The sequence below is a fragment of the Hypanus sabinus genome, chromosome 5 (genome assembly GCF_030144855.1).
Source record: "Hypanus sabinus isolate sHypSab1 chromosome 5, sHypSab1.hap1, whole genome shotgun sequence".
NCBI classification, from domain to species: domain Eukaryota; kingdom Metazoa; phylum Chordata; class Chondrichthyes; order Myliobatiformes; family Dasyatidae; genus Hypanus; species Hypanus sabinus.
This window is the reverse complement of record NC_082710.1, coordinates 108,220,297-108,245,062: the sequence shown is the minus strand read 5'-3', so window position 1 is coordinate 108,245,062 and position 24,766 is coordinate 108,220,297. Positions and strand designations below refer to the sequence as shown.

At 39.2% G+C, this 24,766-nt stretch overlaps 1 protein-coding gene and 1 non-coding gene across 2 annotated transcripts in view; one reads left to right on the top strand and one right to left on the bottom strand.

Annotated features, from left to right (window-relative positions):
* The window catches only part of clasp1a (cytoplasmic linker associated protein 1a), a 341,123-nt gene that overhangs the window by 245,528 nt on the left and 70,829 nt on the right, over nucleotides 1-24,766 (bottom strand). Inside the window, exons 3-7 of the mRNA XM_059970314.1 lie at nucleotides 13,100-13,178; nucleotides 11,956-12,059; nucleotides 11,403-11,494; nucleotides 11,220-11,295; nucleotides 9,376-9,473 (exon numbers count right to left, since the gene is read on the bottom strand). Of these exons, the coding sequence (XP_059826297.1) occupies nucleotides 9,376-9,473; nucleotides 11,220-11,295; nucleotides 11,403-11,494; nucleotides 11,956-12,059; nucleotides 13,100-13,178 (449 nt within the window). The remainder of the gene's footprint in view (nucleotides 1-9,375; nucleotides 9,474-11,219; nucleotides 11,296-11,402; nucleotides 11,495-11,955; nucleotides 12,060-13,099; nucleotides 13,179-24,766) is intronic.
* On the top strand, nucleotides 13,990-14,116 carry LOC132394917 (U4atac minor spliceosomal RNA). The gene has a single exon (XR_009512457.1). It is a non-coding gene; the product is annotated as a U4atac minor spliceosomal RNA (small nuclear RNA).

Genomic DNA, 24,766 nt, shown 5'->3' with positions numbered 1-24,766 from the left:
TTTGCTCTTTCTTTGCCCTCTTTTTGCGCTACTCAATTTATAAATATTTTTATTGTAATTTATATTTTTTTTTACCTAAGTATTGCAATATACTCCTGCCGCAAAACAATAATGTTATGATATATGCCAGTGATATTAAACCTGACTTCTGAGGTGTTACCAAATCAATAATACATTAAATTCAGGTAATTACTGCATTTGGCAAATCAATCAGAAAACATTGTTTCAAAGGAAACACAGATGTTGCTGGAGAAACTCAGCAGGTCAGACAAAATCTATGGAAATTAATAAGCAGTCAATGTTTCAGACTGAGACCTGTCATCAGCACTGGAAAGGGCGAAGGTGCCAGAATAAAAAGGTGGGAAGGGAAGGGAAGGGAAGGAGGACTAGCTGGAACATGATAGATGAAATCAGGTAGATGGGAAAGGTAAACGGCTAGGAAAGTGGACCTTGGGAGAAGGGCAAGGTAGGGTGGGGTGTTGAAGTTGATAGGCAGCTGAGAAGAGGCAAGAGGGCAGAGCGGGTAATAGAAGAGGGAAGTGGGGGGGCAGGGCATCAGAAAAATATATTACTGTAATAGGAAAATCGTTCATGCCATCAGGTTGGAGGCTACGAGACAGGAAATGAGGTGTTGCTCCTTCACTAAGAGTGGCCTTATCGTGGCAAAAGAAGCAACCATGGGCCGACATGTCAGAACAGGAAGTGGAGATAGGAATTCTTCCAACTCTTCCCATGCGTGAAGGCGGCGAAGAATTAGTGGTTGAAGGTGGAGGATGGAACGTTGGACAGGTCCACGGCAAGTGGAAAAGATAGAGGCCCAGAGCTGTGGCAGAGATTGAGACAGGGCCAAAAGGTATCTCAGCATAGTAAAATTTAGAGGAAGAAGTTGTTTCAAGATGTTGGTAATATTAACAAGCTAAGCAAAATCTTGTGGGCTCAAGCCCCTATCCAGGAAACTTTGCACAAAAGCCTGACCTGATATCAGTGTAATTGAACTTTGCAGTTGTTATCTCGGTCTCTCTTAGATTTTTGATGGAACAATTAATTGTTCAACTGGTGAATGGAATAAGGAATACACTTAGGCAAACAACAGAAGTTGGGTACCAGAATGCAGTTAAACAGGCAGCCAGAACTGGCAGTGAGAAAAAGATAGGAACATGGTTCGGTGGATGGCTCGAATGATGGGTGAGTGGCATCAAGAGCCCTACAAGTGAAACTGGAGCCAGGGACAGTATGGGCAGGACACAACATGCATCAGGAACACTGTTAGCCATGCAGCCAGAGTCAAGAACAAGGGAAGCAGTTAGGCAAACATCCAGGTTTACAGCTGGGAAGGAAAAGTGACAATATAATTAAGTGTACAGCCAAAGTCAGAAGCATGGCTCAGAATGCCACCAGATTCAAGGACTGCCATTGTCAACTCTCCTGCTGCTAAAGAAAATCACAGGTAGGCAACCAGGTGCAGGAGCTAATAAATAAGTCAATGCCAAAATTGAGCAAGAGGGGTGAAAGAGGAAGGCAGAAAGCAAATGCGTCTGCATGTTTGTTTGCAAGGGGCCATAGGCTGGGCAGCATCTACACGAGTGTTCTCCAATATGCATGGATTAATACAGTTTTTTTTTAAACCATCAGTGATAATGGGATAATTGCCACTAATATGGAAAATACCTACAAATGAAGATTGAATGCTTTATGTGGAATACATTCAATCTATTCTAAAATCTAGAATATTCCACCACTTGGGGTACACCAGGCTAGTACTGTGGAATGCTTCAAAACACTTCTTTAAAAATTATTTTTTAATTTGGCATAATTATAGAATTACATAATGCTTGATGATGTTGAATACATTTATACAATCTTGTATATTCAATTACATTTTATTCTATACAATGTCTTGTCTTTACTTATAACTTTAATTTTATCTTCTATCTTTAATGACTATACTGATTTAACTTTACAAAATATGTAAAGCACTTTGGGCCTGCATCTTAATGCAGGAAAGATGCTATATAACTAAAGTTATTATTTTTCTTGTCCAACAATATTTGGAATCCACTACTCTTCTGCAGAAGACAGAATAGGAAAGCAAACTGAATTCACAAATTTCTTTTATTTTATTTTCTATTGCAAAATATTAATATTGGGGCCAAACATACAAGAATTCTTCAGGAAAACTGAATAGCAATAACCTTGGAAGTTTAAAACCACGGAATTTAAATACAGTGGATTCTGATTAAGCGGACCATCGGCTAATCGGAGTAGACACTTATTTGGGACAATTCAAAGAACAAAAACTAATCAAGAGAACTGCCAGGATTCATTTGTTTACTTAGGCCACAATGCCACACAATTAGGACAAGAAAAGTTGTCAAACTGTTTCTAACTAGTGTCAGTGGCAAGCACTTGCGCAGTTGTTAGAGACTACATCGTGCTTAGAGCAAGCAGTTGCATATGCTTGTGTTGTATTATTCATTTAGGTCAATGGACATAGAATTAAAAAGCACTGACTCTTGACACTTCACGCAGGAAGGCAATGAAGGCCATCCATTATCTGTACTAGGTGTCTGCACTGATTTTGTTCATTTACAGTGAAAAGGACATGGCAGCGTACACCATTTTGTAGTACAGTTTCAAAGTACTGTAGTAGCATTGGTGTTCCAACTTGTTCTGTATTTCATCTAAATACATAATGATACTCAGTTAAACAGTAGTTGGTCTCTTAATACCTTTTTAACTATTTCCATAAAACTTCAGCTAATTGGGCCAAAATGTACTGGCTGGTCCCGATGTGTCCCAATTAACCAGAATCCACCATATTCTGAACAATTCATAAATAGCCTCCTTCAGAATTAGGAGATTAAGGCAACAATCACTGTATGCGATTAAAAGAGTTGATAGTGATGGGTACCTCCCTTCTTGGAACACATACCTCAGAAGCCAATATTATAGGAACAAAAGAACAAAACCAAGCCATTCAGTTGTTAACAAGACATTAATTATACACTCAGTTACACGACTTTCAACAAGGCTTTCAACTGCTTCAACAACAAATATATTTTGTAAAAGTTGCTGTCACTTATGATAGCACTGCTTTCACAAAGATTACAATGCAGTCAGAATCCGTACATCACAGTTACCGTAAATTCCGGACTATAAGCCGCTACTTTTTTCCCACGCTTTGAACACTGCAGCAACACTGCAGCCTATACTACGGTGCGGCTAATGCATGTTTTTTTTTCATGCCACCAAAAACATTTTGCCTCGTAACAGTAGACTTTTATGAATCCCGTAACTGGAGAGCTTACCAGCAAAGATAGAGAGGTCCGTTGAACTCTGATGTCACTATTTTCAAACGTTTTATTTATAAAGGGACACAAAAGTAGGGTTAATACATACATTCAGATAGTGCACATCGTCAACACTCAATCTAAAGCGCGGGTATAGTAATAATCATCATTAAGAAGTGAGCTCTGCTGGTGTCTAGGGAGTAATAGATTGTCCGTTGGAAATATAAAAGTCACTCAGAAAGTCTGCAGGCCTCAGCCCTTTGAAAATCGCTGGGTTTCACGTGGGGCGACCGAGAGAGAGAGATTGGGGGAGAAGAGAAAGAACTTGCCGAGACTTGAATCTTCCGTGAAATCGGGGGAGCGTTGGTTTCCTCTCCCCGATGTTAGTTAAAAGCAGTTTTCTGTGATTCCAGCCACAAATTCCAATCCGGGAATCTAACGCACGTGCCTTCCTTCAGAATGGCTTCCCGCTGCTGTGGGATCACTCTCTCGTGTCTTCTTGATGCGTCTGAGGGGGCTGTCCCCGAGACTCTCCTTTATACTTCCTCACGGGGTTGCAGGTGTCAATCAGGTTGGGATGATGCAATCTCTCTCTCAACCAGCCCACCTTGCCCGAGGGCTTTTCACGTGGTCTCCATGAGACAATAGTCACTGTCGCATTATCTTGCATCCCGGGTGGAACGTGCAATTTGGCACATTTCTTTCTCTCTCTCTCCTACTGGGTCTACTGAACCCCCCCCCCCCCAACGGGTGCTCTTGCGATTCTCACAAAGGAGGGGGCTGGGATCATAGCAAGACCAATAAAATTGATGAGTAGTTCACAGAGGTCCAATGAAATTGTACAATAAATCAAGCGCACTTTCACAATTAAATTATTGTAAATCAGTCATTTGTACTCACTCTCATCAACATGGAAAACACTCGAAGAAAGCATATGATGCAGCTTTTAAGTTAAAGGCGATCAATAACTTTTCCTGGTAGGCTGCAGTATATATATTTTTTTTACCAGTCGTTAGGAGATATTGGAATGTTGTTCGTGCACTGTTCAGAAAAAAAGTATACGCAACGTAATTTGTGTGTTACCGATACGTATGTATATTTAAAAGTAGCTGTGTTACAGGCACTGTTCGAAAAAAAGCATTTGCAATATGTATTTGTTTATGTTACCATACGGATTTAATTAAAAGTTAAAAAATCCTCACGTGTAATATCTTTCTGTGTAAATATCTCATACTACAACGTGGGACACCTGCGGCTTAAAATCCGGTGCGGCTTGTACAAGTACAAAATTGATTTTCTTTCTAAAATTAAAACGTGCGGCTTTTAATCAGGTGCGCTCTGTAGTCCGGAATCTACGGTACTTGATTTTCATTCTTAGGTACGTGACATAGAAGCTGCTGTTAGTTACAGAATTACCTGCTTTATTTATAGGAGGTAGCCAAATGGCCCAGAGTCCAGTGTGGCTTGCTACTAAGCTTCCAAGTTAGCTTCAGTCTGTTTCGTTCCTTTTTAAAAATAATCCCCAAGTACTTATACATTGTTTCTTTGAGCATTGCTTAACTTTCTTCAAATAGTGAATTTCCATTGTTGATTTCAAAATTTTCTATTTTCACTAATCTGAAAATCTGTGTCAAGGTTCTCTCTCCATTATTGTGCCAAATGAAATTCTCCCCTTATTCAGTTTATCCAAGCCCTTTATCTTTCATAAGTTCTCTCGGCCCTGGACCATACTACACCTGTCCAGGCACTTCATATTCTTCAGTGTCCAGAAATGAACATGATCCTTGAGTAATGAACAAATTTCGCATTACCAGGAATTAACATTACTTCTGAAAGCAATAGATCCTATGTTGACCATGATAAAAAAAAACTCTTCAATGGACCTCTAAATTTTTATGATAAAGCATTATCAGAGAAAAAAAAACACACACACCGAACTGACCAAAGATAAGTTCATTCTAATCCAAAAATATCCATGGCTCAAAGAAAAATAGATGCACTATCTTCAGGATTTGGTATTTTCAAACAAGGCATAAAAGTTACTCAATTTAATGCAACTACTTTCTCACCTAAAATTGGCATTTTCTAAAAGTATTTTCATTAAATTCATCAAAAATTGTCTTTTGATGTAGATTTATACACACCATGCAATGGAGGAACTGTATAAAATCTTACTCTTATTTCATTAGTTCAGGAGACTGGCGAAATACAGCAATTAGTGATGGTTTCATCGAGAATACTTTGGATAAAGTAATAATCAGAATTAACTTGCTGCCACTCCTAACACTACCAATCTCATTGCAAATCTTTGCTCATAACTCAAGGGTATAACTTTGCTACCAAATTTATGGTTCCTACACAGTGAAATATATTTGAGAAATAGCATCCAGAGGAAAAAAAAATTGCGCCCCGGGTAAGTTCCCCAAAGCTAAGAACCATATACTTTCTAAGCATCTCAAATTAATGGAAAGTGTGATAGCAAACTGTCAAAAGATCTGCATCCTGAAAATAGATGGGAAATGAAATTTCCAATCAATTACACAGATTTGAAAACAAAGCTATTCTTGTTTACCATGGGAGAATAGAATTGTCATAAAAGCACAACTGGTTCACCAATGCGCTTTAAAAAATTGACCATTTCTACACAATCTAGTTGATTTTAACTATCCATAAGACATAGGAGCAGAATTAGGTCATTGGTCCAGAGTTTGGTCTATCATTCAATCATCATGGCTGATTTATCAACCCCATTCTCCTACCTTCTCCCATAAGCTTTGACGCCCTTAATAATCAAGAACCTAACAATCTCTCTTTAAATATATCAAATGACTTAACCTCCACAATCATCTGTGGCATTGAATTCTACAGATTCACCACACTATGGCATAAGAAATTCCTCAACTGTTCTAAAGGAACATCCTTCTATTCTGAGGCTCTGCCCTCTAGTATAGCCTCTCCAACTATAGTAAACATCCTCTCCCTGTCTACTCTGTCTGGACCTCCGCAGTCATCTGTGGCAATTAATTCCATAGATTCACCACACTCTGGCATAAGAAATTCTTCTGCATCGCTCTTCTAAAGGGTCATCTTTGCATTGAGGCTGGCCCAAGACTCCTTCACTGTAGGGAAGTTTTTCACATCCACTCTATCTTGGCCTTTCAATATCTGATAGGTTTCAACAAGATCTCCACTCATTCTTCTAAATTCTAGCAAGTACAGACCCAGAGCCATCAAACACTCCTCATACATTAACTCTGTCATTCCCAGGATCATTCTCATGATCCTCCTCTGGACCATCCACTCCTCAGCTCTTCAACAACTGGATTGGCAATACACTCCAGCAATATTCACATACTGTAAATAAAAAAATAAACTAAAAAGAGTTAACAGAAACAAAGAATAAACACAATCACAGGTTGAGATGTATAGTTTGCGTCACTTGATGAAAACTTTTACTTCAAAATCCCTGTGAGATTTGTCATTGTGGTCAGAATTGGTTGAAAATTGTATTGCAAATAATACAAAATTATATACTTGAGCATGCAGGTGCTATGTGTCTTGAGTAGATATCTATTAAACTCAGAGTTACATTTAATTCATACTTTGCAAAATCTGAAAAGGTAATTCTTAAACACAAATTTCCTTCTACATTTCCTTCTTTGAGGAGAGATTGGGTCACCTAGGACTGTACTTGGTGGAATTACGAATGAGAGGAGATCTTATAGATTTAGATTTAGATATAGATAAAATTATGAAAGTGAAAAATAAGAGGCAGGAAAATTGTTTCCACTGGTAGGTGAGAATAGAACTAGCAGACATAGCCCCAAAATTCAGGGGAGTAGATTCAGGATGGAGATGAGGAGCTATTTTTCCCAGAGATTAGTGAATCTGTGGAATTCTCTGCACAATGAAGCAGTGGAAGCTACTTTAAGATAAGGTTGAATAGATTTTTGCATAGTAGGGCATGCAGGTGGAAAGAGATGAGTCCATGGCCAGATCAGACGTGACCTTACTGAATGGTGGGGCAGGCTCCACAGGCTACTCCTGCTCCCATTTCTTATGTTTTGTGTACTTATGTAATAATAGTCACAACTGTAGCTCAGAAGTTAATTTGTTTTTCAGGCCCTTATTTCCAGCCTTCACTCCAAAAAGGGGGATCTCAGGGTTAAATATGGTAACACATGTACTACACTAATAAATTTACTTTGAACTTTGAAAACAGCAATGGCACATTCAGTTGCAAGGACCTTATTTATTGAAATAAAGTCAAACCAAGCAAAAATATCACCAGTCAGCTGGAAATAAAGGAACATAATAATGTACCATAAAGATAGAGATTTATAAAACTACAAGATCCAAAAGCATCTGAAAGTAGAGTGTGAAAGGATATGAAAACAGTTTTGAACTGCAATGTCTTTACCAGTGGGCAAAGGAGATAAGTTTCACTTCTAAGCAAAGATAAAATTTTGTAAGACTTAAATGTGCAATGATGGCACTACAGCTGTTGAATAACATCACAATCAGTACACTGTAACACTGTCCCCTATGCAGTTCAATCAGATTCCTTACTCAACAAGTAGCCATTCCTGTACTTCATATTAGGAGTGCTACAAATGAGATAGATCTTCCACTCTGATCCCTGTATTAACGGAGAGATCTAACCTGCTATCCCTATAAAAGTCATGGCTTCCAGTGCTGATACTACACTGAGGTAGCAGTGCATCTTCAAACTTGTCATCACTGATGGTCCAGTACTGTTCCACTGAATTTCAATGGACACAAAGGGGAAATAATCTCCTACGGACTTTCCAAACACAACTTTTCACTTAATGTCAGCAAAACTGAAGAGTTTATTGCTGGCTTCAAGAAGGGGGAAAAACATGCAGCAGCCTACATAGAGGAAAAGCAGCATAGAGAGAATCAGCAGCTTTCAATTCCTCAGCATTAACCTACCAGATGACTTGTTGGGTCCAGCACATGGGTGAAGTCACAAGGAAATGCATTAGCACCTTTACTTTCTTAGGAGGTTAGGCTTGTCATGTACAGTAATAAACTTCTAATTAGATACTGCTGAAAGTATCCCCACTGGTTGCAACATGGTCTGGTATAGCAATTCAAATGCACAGGAACATTCTGAGCATGTGTAGTGAATTCTGACACATCCATCCCCACCACTGGTGGTATCTACAGGAGGCCCTGTCTCAAGAAGGCAACAAAGATTCCCATCTCCTGCCATTTTTTTTTCCACAGCTTCCAGTGAAGTCAAACACCAGTAGTTTCAAGAACAACCACTTCCCATCAACCATTGGATTCTTGAGCCAATCGGTAAAATCCTAATCACAATTTAGCAACTCTCACTACTTTGCACTAAAATGGGTCTTTGATTTTGTTCGGTTCTAAATGTACTTTCTTGTAAAAATTGAGTATAATTTATATTTGTGTAAGTACCATTCACCAGAAAAGCAATGTTATGTGTCTGTGATGTGGATGCCAGAGAGATTCTCACAGCACTGTACCTATGCATACATGTACTTCTGCACAGAACAAACTTGACTGCCTACAGTCGTCTTGTACAAGCAGCCCCTATTCAAATGAATGGGAGAAAATCAGCTGCCAGAAAGAGGCAAGTATTTTTTAAGTTACATTTACATCACTTTAAACCACAGAAGCCATGTGTAGATAATTGTTTTACATGTTCAAAAGAACAGTTAGATTTTACTTTTTACATAATTGTTTCGTAGAACTTTCATAAGCATTTAATTGCCTCTGTTAGAAAGATATTTTTTGACAGGGGCTATTACAGTTCAACAAGCAGACAGAGGCAGACCCCATGCTGTATCCAATCATGCTACATTGCCAGGAGCTCAGTTGCCAAAAGATTACACCACACTCAGAAAACAACACAACACAGACAGCCAACGACTTCCAGAGAATGGAAAATCAGCACCATTTTAATCCAATTTTGTTAAGAATTAAAGATCAAAAGAAAATGCTCACAATAATATAATGAATGTAATATAGCAGATCTGAGAGAAATAAAATGCACAAAAGGCACTTTGACCCAAGGCAGATATTATTTGCCTACCTTGACTGTGGTAGCCCCTTTTTATGAAGATCTGCTCGGACCCGTTCTCCTACGTGTTTGTAAATTTCTACTAAACTATTTATTGCTGCATCACGGACCTGATGTTATAAACAATTAATATATTAGAAAAGCTCAAAATGCAGAAAGAGAAAAACATTTACTGTAACTAATAACTTAATCACATAACAACTCTGTAGTCACGTAGTTCACCATTCAAAGAGTTAGATACATAGTGCCATGTAGCATGGAACCTCATGCCAGCCCATGCTAACCTCAGATTCTGCTGTAGATAATCTATCGAATTTAAGTTTAAAAAAAATGGAAACAGTCAGCAAGTTAAGCAGTAGTAGTCATAGAGAAATAGAACCAGTGCTTCAGAATCTATCTGACAAGAGACCAAATTTCTCACTGCATATTCCGGCTGACAAGTGTTATAGTAGTTTCCTTATTGATGTTCTGCATCTAGAGACATTTTGCTATAGATGTAAATCTTCAGCTTCCATTTCCTCAACTGGCGACAACTGAAATAGTTTGCCAGCAAGTCACCTAGATATGTAATTTGTTTTACTTTAAATTGTTAAATAGTTAATAGATAAATCCAAAAGTTTGGCTGTAATTGATTGCTGCGATTCCTACACTGCAACACTGCCTTTATTTGAAAAGCAATTAATCGACTGTAAAATCCTTTTAATTATCAAGGGGTTGTATAAGTGATTAAATTTTCTTTTTCAAAAAATGGTCTTTGGACACAATTATCAAAGCAAGATACAATAAAGAGCATTGTAAAATGCAGTTATTTTATCATCCTACAGATGGCATAGTGCTACACCTGCAGTGCCTCTATTAGCCAACAGATGGCTCTATCAACTGAGTGGTTTCCAAATCACAGGTATAAAAGAATCCCTGAATGCCCAGGTCAAAGTTGCTGTGAATAATCCTTATATAACATTCCACAAAGCACCAGATATACCAACTTGTAATTACATCATGGAAGCAGTATTTTTATGCGGAAAGTGTGTTTGTTCCACTGAAAAGCAAGGGGGGAGAAAAATGAAGGGGAGACATTACATTTCCTACAGTTACAAGGGAAGGCACCTAGAGAAAAGAAGTGGGCATTGAAAAATGGAAGACTTGTGTGGTCAAATTGCATTCTTTTGCAATGGGGAAAAAAACAGAAATATGCTTATAGGATTACTTCACAAAAACACATTCAATCAATAATTGAATTTTACTATCTGTCACTCAATTCTTCATCACAGAAATGCTCACACTGTTCGAACTTGCAATCTCTTACACTGTTCCAATGAAGGACAATCTAAGCTTCAGGAACATCACCTTGATTCAAACTAGACGCATTGTAACTATACTTACTTGACAATTAATTCAACAATTACAGAAAATATGTCATTCCAACCTTGAATTTCACAATTTCCAGCAGAAATGTTTCCCCTCTCCTCCCCATTCTGGCATTTCCTCATGCTATCACCCACACAAATGCTCTTCTCCAATCATTAGCTTTTTATAAGGTAGCTCAAGGCTTCTCCTTCAAAAGTGCTGCTTTGATTTGTTGAATATCTCCCACCATTTTCAGCTTTATTTCAGATTCCATTACCAAAAAATGTTTTATTTATATACTTCCCTGACATATTCTTTCCTGGACATTCTAAACAGGAAGTGTTCAGCAACTGTACTAAAGGTCAAAGACTAAGAAATCATACAGAAAAGAGGACCTCTTTCTACAGATGATACAACAGTCATTTGAAATAATTACTCAGCCGAGAATTGCAAGCGTCAGAAAAAATAACAGGTTTATCACTTCCATTTAAAACAGACTGTTAGCTTACCTGACTGTTAGGATCTCCTAATAAATTACAAATATGGGGTACGATTTTGCTCAGAGTTAAACTGTGAGCTCCATAACTGGGAAAAGAAAAAAAATTCTTTAAATAAACAGTCAGGTAAAATGTACTAAAATATAAAACAATAACAATATTAGGTATTTTATGGTTAGTTTTATTTTTACTTACGTATTTAATGTACTAATAAGGCAAAGGCAAATTCCTTCCCTGGTTCGGAAATTTTTGTGTTTAAATCCTCCCAACATTCGTTCCCAAACGTACTGCAGGAAGTAGATAACAATGTTCCATTAGAAGAAAACACAAGTACAGTCATGAATATACACTGTACACATTTAACACTTAAACTTGCCAGCTGAAGCTACTAAAATTAACTAATTCCATTTAAAAATGAAAATCTGCTTAAAATTAAAACAATTTGTTAAAAAGCTATAAGTCATCTGAAAGCAAGTTAACATGTTAAAAAGTGATGGACAAGCAATTTCTAATGTTTCGTACAACTACAGAAATCAAAAACAATCATCCAAATACGTGCACATCCATTTTACTAGCCTACTTGCCACCAACCACAACATGCTCTCATAATTAAATGTCTTGCCCACTTTTAATTGAAAACACAAACAGAACACATACAATATTGACAGGTCCCATTAGCGATCAGGTCTTACTAATATCAAAGCAGCAATGCACAAGAGCAGCAAAAGAATGGCATTTTTAGTTATACCTGTGGGGTAGCAGACAGCTCCATAATCTTCAATAAGAGGCTCTGATCTTGCTCTCGCACTTGATCTTTAGCATCCCCTAGTCTGTCTATTAGACTAGGTAATACTGCAGAAACACACATATTAAAATGAATTAGTACAATTAAGGCAGATGCATCTCATGTCATCTTGAAGGTACATTCAATTGAACAGGGAAATTCTCCACAATTTTAAAACATTGTTGTTTACCACCATCACCAGTATATAAAAGCAGAACATGTTGGACATACTAAGCTGTATAGGCAATACTTCAGTCAACCAGCTCTGAAACATTGAATCTTGCCACAGATGCTGCTTGATCTGCAGAGTACTATCAGCATGGTTTTGATTTGCGATTTTCATCACCTGCAGTATTTGTCTCAACCATCCATCTACTGTTGCCCAAGACGTATACAACTTAGTGCATATACTGTAACATAAGGGTTAATAGCAACACACAAAATGCTGGAGGAACTCAGCAGGCCAGGCACCTGTTAATAGGGTTGTTAAGGTGTTCATTACTCAGCAAATTGTGTTCAAAAGCCATGCGGTAATGTTGCATCAAGAAAACCCTGGTTAGGTCCTGGTTCAGATCTAGTTGGAAAAAAATGTGGAAGCTTTGAAGAGGGTACAGAGGAGATTGATTAGGATGCTGCCTAGACTAGACAGCATGCCTTGTTAAGATAGGTTAAGGGCAATACTAGGGCATTACTCGCTGAAATGAAGGAGACCTTAGAGGTGACCTGATAGAAGTACGCATGATGATAAGAGGCATAGACCAGATGGACAGCCAGACACTTTTCCCCCCTAGGATGAAAATGGCTAATACAAGGGGACATAGTTTTAAATGATTGTAGGAGGATGCCTCAGAGCTTGGCTTCTGAATGTGCAGAATACAGCCACAGCATTCAGCAGTTTACCTACAGAAATTTAGATAACCTTCACCCGATGTTGGAATGAGCAATAAACCTTGAGCAAAGCATCAGGAAGAATAATGCCAGGATCTTTCAAGTCAATCTCCAAGGAAAGCTTACAAAGACATATTATGGGTTAGATGATCACAGTATAATAGTGACCTCACACACTCAAGTGCTTCAAACTGATTAACAAAAATAAAAAGTGATATACCTGTGCCAATGTGGGTTTTGAAATGATCCTGAAGACGAGTAATGAGGGCAGATAAGATGTCTATACCAAACAAAGCAACCTGTTAAGAAGGGGAAAAATTGTTAATGCTCTTTCAAAACATTAATTTATTACTTATTTAGAAATACATCACAGTAACAAGCCTTTCTGGCTCAACAAGCCTACAACTGCCCAATTATACCCTTATGACCAATTAACCTACTAACCTGTACAACTTTGAAATTAAATAAATAATAAGCAGTTTAAATTAAAGATCATCATGGTAAATTAATCAAAGTGAAGATGATGATGATGGTGGTGGTGGTGACAGAATGAGTTGAGAGGCTATATGGAAAATAAGGATGCAAGACTGTTGGATTGTTCTGTGGGGAACCATTATGGCTTAATGAACCAAATGGTCTGTGAATCACAATAATTAACCTGTACAATAGATGGAAAACGGGGGAGAAGGTGGAGAGAAAACTAAAGATTATTTAAAAGAGGGTAAGCTACTTAAGTGTCACAGGTTCTACATGCTTGAAGAACATTGAGATGAATCATGATTATGCACATAATCACTGCAGTTGAACGAAGTGACAAAGCCATACACAAGATAAACACGCATTGTGGTGATATAATTGCTGATAGAAATATACTGCAATTCTAATACATCAACAGCTGGTGGCAGAGCAGTGCATTATGGGTAATGACAAAGAGATGTTTTTCAATAAGATGACTCCTTTATGAAGATTAATTAATATTTAACTGTTCTTTGTGCAATTAAAGAACTATTCTAGCAAATACAAAACAATCCAGTGAAGATGAGAAAAATCCATTGTAACTTAAAGGTGTTACTGTTTAGCCTACACTTCCCAGAAAAGTAAATTTAAACAACCATCCTTTTCTTGGGGTTGTGGGGCTGTTCAATGAGCGAATGGCGAGAACAGCACTGCTAACACCATTACAACACTTTCGCATCACCTGGGCGCAAGTCCAGCTCCTGGTGCAATTTTTGGAGCCTTATAATTTATGTTTTCCACAATTAGTGCTGAAATTCATTTCAGAGGAAACATGGTGAATCTCTCCACCATCAAATTCTGCTTGTGCTGCAAGCCCTTCAGCCCCCACAATAATTCAGTAGAAAGTTCTCCACCATGTGGATTCCACGCACCCACCACTACCCCTCATTTCAGCCCTAGGAAAAACCCTCTGGCTACCCTCACAATCAATGCCTCATCACTTCTCATCCTCTGACACTCCAAGGGAGAACTCTATAGCACCCACATCCTTCCTGTACTGAGATGACCAGAACTGACCACCATACCAAGTGGGGTCTGACCAAATTCTTATATAGCTGTAACATTGCCTCACAGCTCTTGAACTCAATCCCATGGTAGATGAAGGGCAACAGACTATGTCTGTAGCAGCTTTCGAATGTCCTATTGACATGGACCCCAGGATATCACTGATAAGATTCTACGCTGCCAAGATTCTTACCATTAATATTATATTCGGTCTTCAAACTGGACCTATGAAATGAACCACATCACAATTATCTGGGTTGAACTCCATCTGACACTTCTATAAGTGCTCCCCTCCAGTGTTCACTTGATTCAAGACAAACTGGATTGCAGCTCATCTGCGGCTGCTGCACTAGCAGGTGATGAAGAACTACTGTGTGCCTGCTCTGGCAACAACACAGCTCCAGGATCAACATGCCATGCCACCCAGGGATTTGGGCTTTTTTTTGTGCATATTTTTTCCGCTTTCATAACTATAGGTGCCATATGCTGTGCTCTTGTTGTTCCCAGGATAAGCCTCTCTTATCCAGGTCCTTCTCCTCCAAGGAACAGGGTTTCCCTTCCTTCACTGTGAAGCTGCCCTCAGCTTCATCTCCTCCATGTCCCCAACATCCACTCTCACACAATCTTCCTGCCACCTTAACACTGATAGAATTCCTCGTCTTCACCTACCACCCCATGAGCCTCTGCATCCAACACGTTATTCTCCAGAACTTCCACCATCTCCAAAGGGATCCTACCACCAGACATATCTTTACCTCCCGCACCTCTTTCCACTTTGTGCAGGGTTCACTCCCTCTGATTCCCTTGTCCATTTGACCCTCTCCAAAAATTGCCATCCTTGCTCTTACTCCATGCAAGCAGCCTAAGTGCAACATCCACCCATTCACCTCCTCTCTCACCTCTATTCAGGGCCCCAAACAGTCATTACTGAGAAGCAAAATTTCACCTACAAATCTGCTGGTGTAGTCTATGCATCTGATGCTCCCGATGCAACCTCATCAACATTGATGACACCAGTTATAAATTGGGAGATGGCTACTGCGAGGGACCTTTGCTCCGTCCGACAAAAATGCAATTCCCCAGTGGCCAAACCATTTCATTCCAATTCCTGTTCCAATTTGTCAGTCTATGGCCTCCTTTTGTACCAAGATGAGGCCACCCTCAGGGTGGAGGAGCAATATCTTATATTCCATCAGAGTTCTTTCCAACCCAATGGCACGAACATAGATTACCCCTTCCAGATAAAAAAAAATCCCTCCCCCCCCCCCCCCCCACTATTCCCCACTCTGGCCTCATAATTCTTCTCACTCGCCTAACACCTCTCCCAGGGGACCCCCACTCCTTCCCTTTCCCCTATGGCCCACTCTTTTCTCCCATCAGATTCCTTCCACTCCAATCCTTCATCTTTCCCACCCACCGGGCTTCACCTATCCAGGTACCTTCTAGGTATCTTCTTTCCCTTCCTCCCAGCTTTTTATTCTGGCATCTACCCACTTCCTTTCAGTTGTCCTGAAAAAATGTCTTGGCCCAAAACGTTGACTTTTTTTTCCATTTCCCTAGATGCTGCCTGACCTGCTGAATTCCTCCAACATTGTGTGTGTTATGCTGGTGCTGTCTTTTGTACCTTGGCTCCAGTGGAACACTGTTTTGTTTAGCTGTATTCATGTGGACAGTTGAATGACACTTAAACTTTAACTTGTGGCCTTGCACAATTTTCAACTACCTGTATTGCACTCTAACTTAACACTTTACCCCAATTACTGCTTTTCCTTGCAACTTCAATTCACTACTGTAATAAAACAATGTGTATCGATGGCATGTTGGTGCTGGAATGTGTGGTGACAGTGGCAAGCTGCCCCCAGCATCTTTACATTGTTGATTGTTGACGTAAATAATGCATTTCACTGATTAAAATGTTGCTCATCACTGATGTAGAGTACAACAGGCAGTGAAGCCCAAAACTAGTCTAAACGTTGCCTTTTGACATCATGTCAAAAATAATGCACACAAGTCTAATGGGAAGAATTTAATAGCATTCCTGTGTGTAAACAATGGCAAGGCTGCTCTAATTTTAATGAAACATGAAAATAGGAATATAAATTTTGAAATAGGAAGTAGCTGTCCAATGAAAACGCACTATCTGAATTAAAAGCAACAAAATAGTGTTCTGGATGAACTCAGCTTTCTTGTTGTTAGCAACACAAACAAAATATGCTGGAGGTCTCAGCCCAAAATGTTGACTGAACTCCCCTGCCCCATAGATGCTGCCCGGGCCGCTGAGTTCCTCCAGCATATTGTGTGTGTGTGTGGCTTGGATTTCCAGCATCTGCAGACTTTCCCTTGTTTGTGTTCTAATTTTTGGCTCTAGTTTTCCACTTACTGCTACATTTTAAATTGTTAAATTGGTTTATATTTCTTGCATGTACTGAGGTACAGTGAATTAAATTGTCAGGTTGCATAAGAGTATGAAATATGTTTTAAGAAAATGAAAATCAATTAAATTCACCATTCTAAAACAGTGCATTCATCCAGGAGTTATAGATCTGCAAACCATATAACCAATGCCAAAGCTATTTAAGGAATATAGACAAGGTCATTCAGCCTTCTGAGACTATTCAATTAAATGGTTGATATGTACCTTAACTCCATTAACTGCTTTAAAACTATCAAGGAAAATTGATCACACATAAAAAATTACATCAGAATCCCAAAAAGCCTTAACTGCCCCTGCAGTCGCTGCCTTCCAGTGTGCACCAGATTTCTTGGTTAAAGAAAAGCTTCTGTTTCACTATTCAATGAAGTATTTAAATCTTTTCATATGACTGGCAACACCAGCATTCATTGCCCAATTCTACTCTGAGTGCCTCAAAAAGCATAGGATACACCTGAACTTGAGGGACAAATAACTTTGCGGGCAGGTTTACTAGAGCTGTTGGGAAGGGTTAAACTAATTTGGCAGGGGATGGGAAACAGAGTGATACCATTGAGGATTATGCAGTTGGTATACAAGTATATACAGTGTGCAGCTAAACCGAGGAAGGACAAGCAGATGATAGGGTAAAACTGGCAGTCAGTGGGATGAGTTAAAGTGTAACAGGGGGTCAAAAATCAAAAAGGGTGGTAAATAGAGGACAATTTTTATATTTGAATGTACACAGTATACAAAATAAGGTTGTATATCTTGTAAGATTATCTTGTCGCACAGTTAGACATGTACAACATTGCAGGCATCACTGAATCTTGGCTGAAAGAAGAAAATAGTTGGAAGCCTGACATCCAAGAACAAGGACACATTGTATCAAAAGGATAAGGTGGTAGAAAGAAAGGGTGGGGTGGCTCTGTTGGCAAAAAATGAAATCAAATCCTTAGAAAGAGATGACTAGTTTTGAAATGAATGTTTTCAGTAAACGTTACGAAAGTTCTGTTATATTCTCGCTTTCTCGTTATAATATCCAGATCAGTGCTGATTGCATCCTCCTGCCTTCTTTTGTCACTTGATTTCATTTTCTAGATGCTAACAATCTGTCACATCAGAGATTTCAAATGCACAATATATATAAAAACAAAGGTGGCATTCTTCACTATCCTTTTGGTAGCAGTATACATTCCAACTCAGGCCAATGTCAATCAGGCTTTAGATGATCTGAGCAATGGGATCAATTTGCACAAGACAGCACACCCTAATGTCTTCACTATCGTTTTAGTGGTTTTTAACCAGGCCAGCCTGCCGAAAAAAAATCACTAAGCAATTACCATGAACAGACCACTTGCAATACCAGAGGAAACACACTGGACCACTGTTACACCACCCTCAAGAATGCCTACCATGCTATTCCATGCCCTCACTTCAGGAAGTACCTGGCTGTACTTCTACTCCCCGAGTATAGGCAAAGACTATAGCTTACAGCACCAGTAGTGAGGACCAAAAAGGTTTGGATAAGGGAAGCACAGGAGTGCTTACAGGACTACTTTGAATCGGTGGACTGGACTGTATCCAGGGATTCATCTTCGAATCTGGGTGAGTGTGAAGTTGCTACCAACTTCATCAAAACATGTGTGGATGAGTGTGTGCCTACAAAGTCTTGCTGTATATTCTCAAATCAAAAGTCATGGATGAACCAGGAGACACGTCATCTGCTAAAGGCTAGATCTGTGGCATTCAATGCTAGCAACCCAGACCTGTACCAGAAACCAGGTATGATTTGTGTAGGGCTATTTCAAGGACAAAAAGACAATTTCAAATGAGGTTGGAGGCGACATCAGATGTTCAACAACTCTGGCGGGGTTATTTATTCAATCTTCTATATTATGTATTGCATTGAATTGCCGCTAAGTTAACAAATTTCACGACACATCGGTGATGATAAACCTGATTCTGTTCTCTTTTAAATCTTAATTCTAAGCTGGTATTCTTAATATTTTAGTTAAGAATTCTGAATATAAATTGTGCTTGCAACAATTAACAAAGGAAGACTAGACATAATATTGTTCTCAATGTACCAGTTACAAGACATGATTACTTCCATGCAGAATTACAGCTTATTTACTGAGTCAGTGCCAAGATTTGACAACGTTCCAAAAAGACCTCAGCAATTTCCCTTTTATTACAAAGTACCATCCAGACAATTGAGATGATAGAGTGAATCAACCTCATTATCCATTTTCTCCCTGTTCCATCCAACAGCTGGTTGCTGGCACAGGGTTTGACTGAATATGCACCAGTAAGATTAACAGTCAAAATCCAAATTCACAGTATTTTCCATTAGTTAAAGCTTATTTAGTTGAATTTGAATCTGACTCAGTTTATCAGCTGATAAAAAAAACCAAGCACTTTACCCAGATAAGTTAATTTGCTACATTATCAACTACAGATGAAAATCTGCAAATGTTGGAAATCTAAAATAGAAACAGAAAATGCTGGAAACACTTGGAAGGACAGACCGAATCTTTGGGAAGAGGAATAGTTAACATTTCAAGGCTGGGATCCTTCATCAAAACTCAGAAAGAAACAAGTTAATCTGGGCAGCTGAGAAGGTGGAAGCATGAAATAAAGGAACAGTTAAGATTAAACTGGTTTATGTAAGGTATTGTTAATGTATCATCTGTGTAACACTATAATGACTAACTATACAAAAAAAGGATGGTGGAGGGAAAAAAAGAGGCCAGTTCTCAGACAAAGTAAAAGAGCAAGTTATCTCAACTTGGGGAATTCAGTATCAAGTCCTGTGGGCTACAACATACCCAGATGAGAAATAAGTTTTGTTCCTCGAGCTCAGCTTCGGCTGTTTTGCAAACCAGAAACTATCTTTCCTGTAGACTGAGTTCAGGTATGCCAGAAAACAGTCAACCAATCAGCATAGAGAAAGCAACACTGAGAACATGAATGTAGTGGACTAAATGGAAGCAGTTCAAGTGCTACTTCATCTGAAGAGAAGATTTAGGTCTCTGGATAGTGGAAAGAAAGGGAAGTGGTAAAAGAACAGGTGATCCTTCTCCTGCTGTTGCATTATAAAATGCTGTCAGGGAGGAATGGAAGAGCAGTCTAGGGAGCCACAACTTTTAAATATTAAGAGGGTATGAAAGGGGAAAGAAATGTGCATCTTGTCATGCAATTTTGTTTGAGTTTTCAGAAATCAAGAATCCACTGAAGAGTCTGGTGGGTTGGAAGTTAATAAAGAACTCTGTAGGCTGCATTCAGAAGTAGAAAGAGTGAGAGGAAAGTAATGGGAAATGGGAAAGACAATTTTAGATCTGAAATAGTATTTCTTGCACCATATAGGTTTTCTCCGTTATCATAGGCAAAATTATACTAATGTAATATGGTCAAGCAAAACATGAGAATTCCAGTACAACTAGAAGGTAAATACCACCAGGATCAAGGATTAGGGATTTCTGCATTGCAAAATGTTGCCAAATCCTTTGCTCCATTTTTTCAAAAGCATTGGTTCAGATTCAAACAGCAGTTTTTTTTTTAAAATACCTAATCTACAGGTAATCAGACAATGGCTGCTTAAGTACACTCTTATACAAAATAGTGTACTTAAAAAACATGGTTTTGAAACATGGTAGCAAAATCGTAACATAGAAAGAGAACAAGTTACAGACTTTAACTTTGCCCAATTAAGAATCAATGCATTGAGCTAGTTTTTGGTAAACCTCCATTTTGCCAAGGAGGCACTGCATAACAAAAAATATCCAGTCCAACTGGCGGCCAGTAAGGATATAAATTATAGTGCAACCAACCTGCTACTTTTGGAATTCATTTCTGTTGCAAAGTGTATGATGGATTTTACCAAAACATGCAAAAGTGGTTAAATGTGAAACAATATAGGAAATGGGCTTTTAACACAAAATAAGAATGTATTGCCACTGCAGAAAAATAATTTTGCCCCAGTTTGTCACAACTCACAATGCTATTTCAGACACAAATGCATTCTGACAACATGCAGATACTTTATTCAAACACCAAAAAAACACTGATCATGAATATCATAACAAATATTTCACATATCCAAAACTGCTAACTCCAATTTTCTCCACAACTGTTCCCATGAATAGGCCTCAATCTGCAACTCCATCTTTGCCCTTCCTTAAAGATTATATTTCTGTCAAAATTGGTTATTAATTTGAACAAAGACTTGTTAAATTTTTTGAATGGAGCTGAATTTCACATGTTGAGGGAAACAAAGAAGGCAAGTGATAATATGATGAAAGAGAAAAGCTTAAAAAGGTAAGGAAATGTTTCACCTTCAATAGAAAATACAACATGTACAAAGCATGAGTTTGTTCCAAGCAGGAAAGCAAAATGCCCCAAATCTGAGTGGAGTGAGATTTGAGTAACAACATTAAGAAACATTCCACAACCATTCTTCACTTGAGAATGAACATTTTAAAGAAAAGCCACTGGAATCATTCAAGAGTAGTGCGGCCTCAAAAATAACACCACCACACAATGTGGTCACAAGTATACGTAAAAGGGTCTGCTCTCTCCTGGCCACTGCCAAATTACCCATTAACAATGTGTTAATCAAACCATTTCTTTGTCATATGGCACTGACTCAAAATTACTGATATTGTGGAAGACACAGAATCCCGATTGACAGGAGTTTAAAAACATGCTGTAGCTCTCACTGTTTATGTGCACTGTTCAAATGAAGGGACTTTTCATAAATACAGGTTTCTCCTGGAATCCAAAGGTAGAGCGTTCCTATGAAACTGTTTGTAATCTGAAATGTCGTAAAGCGAAGAAGCAATTACCATTAATTTATATGGGAAAATTTTTTGAGAGTTCCCAGGCGCAAAAAAATAACCTACCAAATCAAAGCAAATAACACATAAAACCTAAAATAACACTAACATATAGTAAAAGCAGGAATGACATAATAAATTTACACCCTACATAAAATAGAAATATTGTAGGTATGGTGTAGTTTCACTTATCAAACTCGGGAAGGCAGCAAACCAAAATCGATTTGGAGAGGGGAAAAAAAAAATCGGCACGTACATATACATTTGCACGTGTGTACGCACGTACATACATGCGCAAACAACTGCCCGCACAAGGCTTCATGGTCATTGTAGTCTTTCTCAGGGTAAACATGCGTATAAAGCGGGCATCTTTTTATCGTAAAAGCGAAAATCTTCTTTGAACGTGAAGCAACTGCGTGAGATTTTCGCTGCAATTGACAACGCTGCAATGGTTGCAGAAAAGTACAACTTTAATTTTGAAAGGGTATGTAGGTTTAGGGCATATTTGCAGGATGGTTTGAGTGCTCACAAGGAACTGTATGATAGAAAAATGTGCAAAGCTAAGCAGTTAAGCATACTGTTGTTTTTCAAGCCTCGCACATCAACAGCAGAGAATGACGAACCTTGACCTTCGACATCGAGGCAAGCAGAAACAAAAGATAAGCTGCCTGCCTTGATGGAAACAGATGACGATGAGGTGACACCCCAGTCTCCTCTACCACCCATCACCCCAACCTCCGACGACTCAGCTTAACATCAGTGTGCTCGCTGTCTTCCCCATTCCGGTAAGTGAAACTACACGGTACATAGATTATTTCTACTTTATATAGGCCGTGTATTTTTATGTGTTATTTGGCATGAATTGGCGAGAGCACTTGCGCCGAGTATCTCTGCCGAGAGCGCTTTGCTTGCATGTGATTTTCGCTACAGTGGACATGCTGCAATGATTGCAGACAAGTATTTCTACTTTATATAGGCTGTGTATTTATCATATCATTCCTGCTTTTACTATATGTTACTGTTATTTTAGGTTTTATGTGTTACTTGGCAGGTTATTTTTTGGGTCTGCGAACGCTCACAATTTTTTCCCCATATAAATAGATGGTAATTGCTTCTTCACTTTACAACATTCCGGTTTACGGACCATTTCATAAGAACACTCCACCTTTGGATGGCAGGGGAACCTGTACAACACTTCTCCCCCTTTAAAATCCAACATTCCCCAAATATAAAAGAACTGGGAAACAAAAACAGTGGTATCATCAGCAACAGGTTACCAATACAAACCACTTTTAAAAAAAATGGCAAATTCAACATTCAATCTAATGTTACAGATTCAAGCAACAATAAATATGAGTTAGGCAGGGGTTTTTATAACAAATACCACGTTTATTAAACACTGAAAACAAACCCCTCAAAAGTAAACAAATCACTAGCGTAACTAGAAATCAGCTGCTGTGCGGCAGCTTAAACAGTTCTTAAAGCGATGTTGCAAAAACAGTTCTTCAAAGTAGTATTGCAAAAGTTCAAAATGCTCACAGTCCATTTAAGGAGAGACTTTTTAAGACGATTTAAATTCTCTTTCACGTCGTGTTGCTTCGGTTCCCAAATCAAACTTTTCCCACGAAGAATTTACGTAGATGGACAAATGAAACGGCTTAAGGGCACGGACCTTGGCTTTATAGAACTGTTCCCAATCCTTTCTGCTATTTCACAGGGATTAACACGAGAACAGTTAACGAATTCCTTCCGAATGAGGATCAAACAAAGTCGAACCTGTTTCACTGTCAAAATCAATTCTCCACAATCTTTTAACTCCCGAACTCCGATCTTCACTCTCCACTGATTCTCAACTGGCAGTGTTATAAAGAAACTGCTGGCAAATACCTTTTAAACTTTAGGCATTAAATAAAACTTCATCTTTCAACTAAGCTGTGTCATAACATTAAATCACGCAGTGGCATGAAGTCAACATGGCAAATCCAGCCACGAACTGCCCCTCCTCACAGGGAGGGGACCTCCTTTTATACCCTGTAAAAAAAAACCTGTCACATGACCTCTACTGACGGGAAAATGACATCACTCCACCATCACAAGACCATTACCTCAAGTCCAGTTCACATCACAGGTACATAACACTAACAACAAAAAAACTATCCACCCAAAGATACAGTCTGTCAGGAGGTTTGCCAGGTTGCTGCGATCTATGCATTACCCCGGTGACGCAGCAGGCACTGCTGCTGATGATGTTTCGGATGGATCTGGTGTTGGGGACATGAGGGGTCTGTGTGTCTGCGTGAGAATGTCTCCCTCTCCCTCCCTCCCTCTCTCTCTCTCTCGCAAAGTCACTGGTGGACATGCTTCCCCAGTAGTCTGTCTCACCATTGTAAACTCCAAGGGACTGTCTACCTCTGAGCCTGTATCATGACGCAGGCACACATGGTCCTGATGTCTGCAGAAAACACACCCATCAGTCAGCTTAACAACATAGGAGAGTGGACCACTCTGCTCAAGAATAAACCCAGGCAGCCAATGCTGATTATTGCTACTGCTGATTGTTTCTCACACAGACATTGTCATCCAGTTCAAACTGTCTGTCTCACGCATGTTGATCATGTCCCTCCTTCTGCTTTTCCTGCTTTCTCTCCAGTTTTGCCTTCATGTCTGGGCGCAGCAGGTCCAATCTTGACTCAGGCCTATGTCCCAACAGCATCTCTGCTGGAGTGCGTGCAGTCGTAGTCTGTGGAGTGAGGCGGTATTTAAACAGGAAACGTGAAAGCCGGCTACTAAGAGAATCCCCTGTCATCTGCTTCAGGCCTTCCTTCACTATCTGAACAGCCCACTCAGCCAAACCATTTGAGGCTGGGTGGAAAGGGGACATCCAAATGTGATGAATGCCATTCTGCTGCATGAACTCACTAAACAGCTCACTGGTGAATGTCAGGCCATTATCAGTGACCAGAGTGTCAGGCAACCCATGGACTACAAACACTTGCCTGAGTTTGTCTATGTTTGAGGGGGCTGTGATGTTGCTCATGATGTGAGCTTCTATCCATTTGGAGTGTGCATCTACCATTACAAGAAATATCTGCCCCATAAAGGGGCCAGCAAAGTCCAA